Source organism: Orycteropus afer, unplaced genomic scaffold, assembly GCF_000298275.1.
Source record: "Orycteropus afer afer isolate SDZICR_OR568_19922 unplaced genomic scaffold, OryAfe1.0 scaffold00107, whole genome shotgun sequence".
Lineage (NCBI taxonomy): Eukaryota > Metazoa > Chordata > Mammalia > Tubulidentata > Orycteropodidae > Orycteropus > Orycteropus afer.
In genome coordinates, this window is record NW_006921694.1 from 6,891,310 (window position 1) to 6,898,912 (window position 7,603).

At 37.8% G+C, this 7,603-nt stretch overlaps 1 protein-coding gene across 1 annotated transcript in view; it reads left to right on the forward strand.

The window, feature by feature from the left end:
* MSH3 (mutS homolog 3) overlaps positions 1-7,603 on the forward strand; it is a 381,560-nt gene that overhangs the window by 60,800 nt on the left and 313,157 nt on the right. Inside the window, exon 8 of the mRNA XM_042781327.1 lies at positions 1,075-1,241. Coding sequence (XP_042637261.1) covers positions 1,075-1,241 — 167 coding nt within the window. The remainder of the gene's footprint in view (positions 1-1,074; positions 1,242-7,603) is intronic.

Below are 7,603 nucleotides of genomic sequence, written 5' to 3' on the forward strand. Positions count from 1 at the left end.
TGGTCAATGACATGAGACAAACTATATGTGAACTGCTGTATGAAAAGTGAATTTACTCTGTAAATCTTCACCCAAATCAAAATAAAATTAAAAAAAAAAAAAAAAAAGTGTGGCCTGTGATTCAGACTACATGGGTTTGAATCTTGGTTCCACCGTTTTATAGCTCTGGGATCCAGGGTGAGTTACTTAGCAACTTTCTCAATTCTTCCAAACCATGATCTTCCAGTTTATCTTAGCAGTTATTGGCTTGCCTGATAAGGAGTAGCTTGAAGTCGTCATGGCTGTTTACTGGATGGATGATACTTGAGATTTGTTTAGAGTTTCGTATATTCGTTTTGTTTTGCAATTTCTTTTTGTGTGTGTGTGTGTGTGTATTAGCTTTATATAATGAAGTTGTAATTTAATTTATGACTTCTCTGCTGGTCACTTTACTAGGAGCCTATCTCATTACTTTTAATGATGATGACTACTAGTTGTACAGTGCTTTATATTTCACAAACATTTACATGTTTGTTTTCTGATTCAAAAGGAGCTTCTGGTGGTATAGTGGTTGAAGCCTTTGGCTGCTAACCAGAAAGTTGGCAGTTTGAACCCACCAGCCACTCTGTGGGAGGAAGATGAGGCAGTTTGCTTCCATAAAGATTTACAGCCTTGGAAACCCTGTGGAACAATTCTGCTCTGTCCTATAGGGTCGCTATAAGTTGGAATCAATTCGATGGCCATGGGTTTGGTTTGATTTTTCTGGTTTGATCCTTACAAAAACCTAGTGAAGGAAGTAGGCTGTTTATTCCCAGTTACAGAGGAGGAAACTGTAGCCTAGTAGGGTTTGGCGATGGCATAGTCATTCAGCTAGGTATATTAGCTCCAGACCTTGTACTCAGCCTGTCTCTCCAACATCCCATTTGGCATAGCTTATATGTTGGTAAATCTGACTCCTGTTGGACACTTTAGAATTGGAGTACATACTAATGAGTATGTCATCTTTACTACTTCCAGGTTTATTTTTGTGTGTCATAGTTATAATTGGGAATTAATATATGTTTTCTGAGACATTTCATTTTTGTTTGTTTCTAGGGAGTGCAACCTGCCACAGGTGAGGTTGTGTTTGATAGTTTCCATGATTCTGCTTCCCGTTCAGAACTAGAAACTCGGATACTATGCCTGCAGCCAGTGGAGCTGCTGCTGCCCTCAGACTTATCAGCACAAACAGAGGCACTCATCCTCAGAGTAACGGCTGTTAGGTAAGTTGGCACATGCTGAAAACTCATGCTGATACTTATGAAAGTTACTGAAAATTTTTACTTGTGAAATTTTATTTCAGTGATAGTAGAGGACATTTTTAAAAAGAAAAATGAAATTATCCATGATACCACTTTACCATAGGACTACAGAGGTTGATCTTTTTAAAGGAGTTCATGATGTTATTTAATGATATTGTTTAGCCATTAATCTTCATTTTCTGGAGACCATTTAGAGTTCATGTCTTAGAAAGCGTATGTAATTCTAAAAATGCTTTATCTGTGCTACAAGTTTCAATTCATGTCCAGTAGTTTTATTTACTAAGGAGCCCTGGTGGTACAGTGGTTAAACACTTGGCTGCTAACTAATACGTTCAAACCCACCAGCCATTCCATGGGAGAAAGAAGTGGCAGTCTGTTTGGTAATGAACATAGCCTTAGAAACCCTTTGGGACAGTTCTGTCTTATAGGGCTGCTATGAGTTTGAGTTGACTTTATTGTAACAAATTAGGTTTATTTACTAGATCTAAGCCCACATCTCTTATTTATGTGGTGGCATGCAAAGGAAGAAGATGAGGTTGTGAAACATACATGTCTGTCAGAGTTTATAATCTGGTAGGAGAGGCACATGTGTGCATACCTAGCTGGATTTATAAGGCATGATATATCTAGTTGGGAAGATTCTATCCTGCCACCTGGAGGAGTATGGTGGGAGAAGAGACTGGAAAGGTGGGCTGGGGCTGGAGTGAAGAGGATTTTATATACAGGTAGTCCCTGACTTAGGATGTGGCTTCATTCTCAGGATTCTGTCGTATGTTGGTTTTGACATGAGTTGAATCTCTCTCTCTCTCTCTCTCTTTTTTTTTTTTTTTTTTTAGTTTTCATTATTATTGTCTATTATCAGTATCTTTATAAATCTGATCTTTATTTGTCTTTGGGGGTTGGAAACATTACATATAAATTTACAGCTGTATTTTAATACTAGGAGTTCTGGTAGCTTAGTGCCTAAGGCACTTAACTGCTAACCAGAAGGCTGGTGGTTCAAACTCAACAGCCACTCCTCGGAAGGAAGGTTGGGCAAGCCTACTGTCATATACCATATAATCATATAATCATATACTGTAGTGATACCACCTCAGAAACCTAAGGAGGGGTTGCTGAGTTGGGGCTGACTGGATGGCACACAACAACAACAACAACAACAATGTTTTAATACTAACATAGATACAGACAAAAAATACAGAAATCAGAAAAATTTACTCCAATGATGAAAAAAAGTTGGACAGTGCTGGCATTTTGTCATTTGTGGTAATAACTCCACTTATGGAAGGTGTTGGATTATCTGGATTATTCCTGGGAGTGAGGATGGTGTTTCTACTCAGAGAATCAGTGAGAATTGTTTGTATACTCCTTTCCTTTTTATCTTCATATATTTCATGGTAACATATCATGCTTCCTCTGCTTATTGACATTAACAAAGTGATCAGCATTTGGATCCATGCTTTCAAGCAACTAAAGTTCCTGTTTTAGTTTAGAAAACTAAGTCTGTTTGGCAGCGTATTTTTTTTCTTTTAGATTTTCAATGATATTTTACTTTTGAATGACTCACTTTGGGTAATCTCAAAGCCTGTAAATTATTATTATAAATAATAACCATAGGGTAGTTGTAATAGAAAAAAGGTTATTAAAAATCTGCTATAGTAACTTTAAAGAATGTCTGCTCTCTGTGTGGTTCCAGTTCACTTTCTAAATGCAGGAGGCACTGACAGTTTGAAAATGGTTAAATTTGGCATGCTTATAGCATAGTGGCTAAGGCACTTGACTGCTAACCAGAAGGCTGGCGGTTCAAACCCACCAGCCACTCCTCGGAAGGAAGGTTGGGCAATCCTACTTCCGTAGTGATACTGCCTCGGAAACCCAAGGAGGGGTCGCTATGAGTCAGGGCTGACTCGACGGCACATAACAACAACAACAACATCTAAAGCAAACTTCCAAAACTTACTTACATTTTTTAAAATTTTTTTATCGTGATGTGGGTGCAGATTTACAAAGGAGACTAGTTTTACACACAACATTTCATGCACATTTGGTTTCATGCCTCAGTTACAATCTCCAACCATTAAAATCTCTCCTCTCATCTCCTCTCTATGACTACCTTTCCCTGTGCCTTTCTTATCTATGCATTCCTGTCTGTCCAGCTTTCTCTCTGTGCAAATGCTGCTCTTCTGATGTCCTGTGGTTGATTGATCTAAGGGGTGCATCTCCCTAGGGTAGGTGAATGCATCTCCCTGGGGTAGATGTTGTACTTGTGGGTCTTTCAGCTACTGTGGCCGAGAGCTAATCCACAGAAGTGAGTCCAGTTTCAGGCTTGAAGGTTAACCCGGGGCCATATTCTCTGGGGTTCCACCAGCCTCTATCTATACAGTGTTTTAACAGGAAATGATAAAATTGTTCATCTGTGAGTGAACATCCGAGAACGGTAACATCAGCAAATTTTTGCACTGCAACATGGTATTTAGTATATACTACTAACAAAGGAGCTCTGGTAGCATAGTGCCTAAGGCACTTGACTGCTAACCAGATGGCTGGCGGTTCAAACCCACCAGCCACTCCTCGGAAGGAAGGTTGGGCAATCCTACTTCTGTAGTGATACTGCCTCGGAAACCCAAGGAGGGGTCGCTATGAGTCAGAGCCGACTCAAAGGCATATACAACAACAACAACAACAACTAACAAAAAGATGAAAAAAAAAAAAAAAAAGACAATTATAAGTGTGGTTCATTGTAACTCAAGTATGTCATAAGTCTAAGACTACCCTATATTGAGGATTTTGAAATTTAGAAGATTTTCAATTTAATTGGTAGAAAAATTTGTTAGAAAATCAAGACATTTGATTATGTGATTCCATATGTTTCTTTGCCCTTAAGGTTAAGAGTGTTGCTTTTTCATTTGAATTTAACTTCTTTCAAGGAAGCTTTTGTAGTTTATTTTTCTGCTTATAACAATAATACATATTCATTTAGGAGAAATTGGAAGGTATAGAAAAAAAAAAAAGATAAAAATATTAAATCAAGTCTTAAAACCCAGAGATGTTGCCACCACTTGTCTGTCAGTTTGTTGTGCTGTGGTGGCTTGTATGTTGCTGTGAGGCTGGAGGCCATGCCACTGGTATTTCAAATGCCAGCAGGATCACCAGGGTGGATAGGTTTTTCATTTGAATTTAACTTCTTTCAAAGTAGCTTTCATAATTTATTTTTCTGATTGTAACGCTAATACGTGTACATTTAGGAGAAATTGGAAGTTACAGAAAAAAAAAGTTAAAAATATTAGGTCAAATCTTATAACCCAGAAATAATTACTGTTAAAAACAATAAGCCTTTGACAATTAAAGAGATCAACTATTTATTCAGACAGAGAAAGTGAGAAATGTTTGCAAACGGGCAGTCAGTTCCAGGGAAATTGCTGTGAGGCAGTTTTTTGCTTACATGCCATTTATAATCTTGTGATAAAGGGAAGAATGTACAGTTGGTTCTTTGAAGATTATGCAGTAGTGCAGCAAAACAAGTCACATGGACTACACAAAATCTTAGAGATACAGGTCTTGGGAAAAAGAGACTTTTAGGCTAGCCATCTACCATCTGTTACTTCAAAGTGAGCAAGATCCTTGGGAAAATAAGAAGGGGCATTCTTGGGAGAATAATGAAGTTGTTTTGCAGGGGTGTATTTAATGATGCACCAAGAAATCTTGGATCATTGTCCAGGCTTTTAGGGAGTGGTTTAATTTTAATATACTATGATGCTTTGGTGTATTATTTTCTGTGTATGTATACTCTGTCACTTTTTTTCTTTTTTAATTTGTAAACTTAGCCTAAAGTGGCAAAATCAATTTAGATCCTGATTTTTTACTTAAAACTTCCCCAGTTAAATTTTTTAACTTTATTATAGAAAATTTCAAACATACAAAATTACACAGAATAGTGTAGTAAATCCCCACGAATCCACCCACCAGCTTCAACATTTATCAACTCAGAGCCGATTGCATTTCATTCATACTGCTACTGCTACTCACTCTCTCTTGGTTATTTTGAACCTAGGTAATATCATGTCATCTGCAAATATTTCAGTAGGTACTCTTGAAAACAAAACTACTACAGCACCTGCAGTCATAAAAATGTATCATAATTTATTTACCCATTTCCCTTTTGTTACGTTATATTCGTTTTTTTCTTCAGTATTACAAATTATGGTAGTTAAGATTATGTGTCAACTTGGCTGGAACTGGTTTTGAGTGGCTGGGCGGCTGGGTACAGTTATTCCTTGTGATGAGACCCCATGGTGGAATTGGTTGTGAGCAGCTGAGTAGCTGCCGTAGGGAGGTTGTCTGTTTCCAGTATATGAAGAGAAGCCTTGAGAAAGGTCTTGGAGCTTTTTGACACATCTTTATCCTGCGTTTGGCCGAGTCTCATCTCACTGGCCTGCCATGTGGTCTGCTGATCTTGAGACTGTTTTTGAACTTGAACTAATGGCCTGCAGTGTTGCTTGATAATTTGGGGACTATGCCATTTATTTATTGACCTTGGGTTTGTCAGTCTTAGCAGCCAGCATCTGTCTGAGTTAAGAGAAGCCTCCAGCTTCTGTGGTCCAGGAGCAAGAGGCAGAGCTGAAGCCCAAGGTGGAGGGGCTTTATCCAGCCCTTAGAGCTGGCACTTTGAACTTGGACTTCTAGCCTTCTAAACTGTAAGAGAATAAATCCCTGTTTGTTAAAACCATACATTTGTGGTATTTCTGTTATAGCAGCACTAAATAACCAAAACACAAATATTATTGGCATCTTTGATAGGAATCCTTTGATAGGAATCTCTTGAGTGCATTTCTTACTGTTTCAATCAGATAAATTCCTGAAGGTGAAATTAGTGCGTCAGAGGGTATGAATGTTGATACAATCGTCGATTGCTTGCTAGAATAGTAAAGGAGGGCATGCTTGAACTCTTGCCAACATTGGGGATGATCATTTAAATGATCTTTACCAGTTGGATAGATGACAATTCTATATCGGGTTTCTAGATTTCGTTCGTGATCTGTTTCTGACATTGTGTTAAAAAATAATTAAAAGTCAAACAGTACACAGATAAGGGGTACTATTCTCAGCACGTTTTTATTTTTTTTAATTTTTACTGTGATTTGGATGGGAGTTTACAGAGCAAATTCATTTTGCATACAGCAGTTCATATACATTTTGTCTCATGACATTGACTGAAATTTTCCCCAGTGTAACAGCTCTCTTCCCACTTTCTCCCTGTAGTTACTTCTTCCCTGTGTTCTTCCCTCCCATGCACTCCCACCCCCTGACTGTCTCCTTGTGCAAACACTGCCCTTGTGTTCTCCCATGATTGATCACCATATATTTTTATTTTTAAATTTCCAAAAATTGTATTTAAATGTGGTCTTCTTAAGACTATTCTAATATTTCATCTGTCTTCTGTGATTTTGCTCATTTTTTTTTCACAACTGAGCATATATTTAATTAGTTTAGATATAATTGAGGCTATATTTGGTCAATTACATTCTTTTTTATTTTGCACCCAGGTCTCCTTCTCCATATCTGTTCTGTGAGCACTTCCTGAGACAGAGCCTCAGTGGCTTGGCAGTCCCATGTGAGCACATGTATCTGTGGACATGAGGCAGTGTGAGACTTGCCAGTATGCAGACTCAAAATTATATACAGCTGTTGCAGTCAGAGGCCCAAGTCCAGTGACTTCAACAGGGGAGGGATTGGTTCTCTTCATGAAAAAAAGCTCAGAGACAGCCAGTCTAGGGCTGCTGTGACGGCGGACAACATGTCTATTGTCTCTTTGCTCTGCCATCCTTCCTGTGTGCTTCCATCCTCAAGATCATTTGCTCACTTATATTAACACTTTAATTTTATTGTTTCGTATTTACTTTTATAAAATAATAAAGGCAAAATGAAATAAAATAAATCCTTCCACAATCACACACATTGCCAAAGCTAAACTTTGAACTGGTGATATTCCGGAATATTCATTTATTAAATGAGATTCACAGACCTGAATTTGGCAAATCAAAGACAGTTTGCATGTTGTATAAGAGTTCTCCAAATTTGATGAGTACCTTTGCTTTGTTTTAGTTTTTATTTCTCTGGTTAGCATTGAGGGTATGTAATTTTTACTGTAGTTAATGACTACATTTCAGCCTTTGTGAATTTTCAGCCTTTCTGTTTGGGGTTGTCTTTTATTTATTTATTCCCCCCCCCCTTTTTTTTTTTTATTAGGATTTGGGTGAAGATTTACAGAGTAAATTCACTTTTCATACAGCAGTTCACATATACTTTGTCTCATGACATTGACC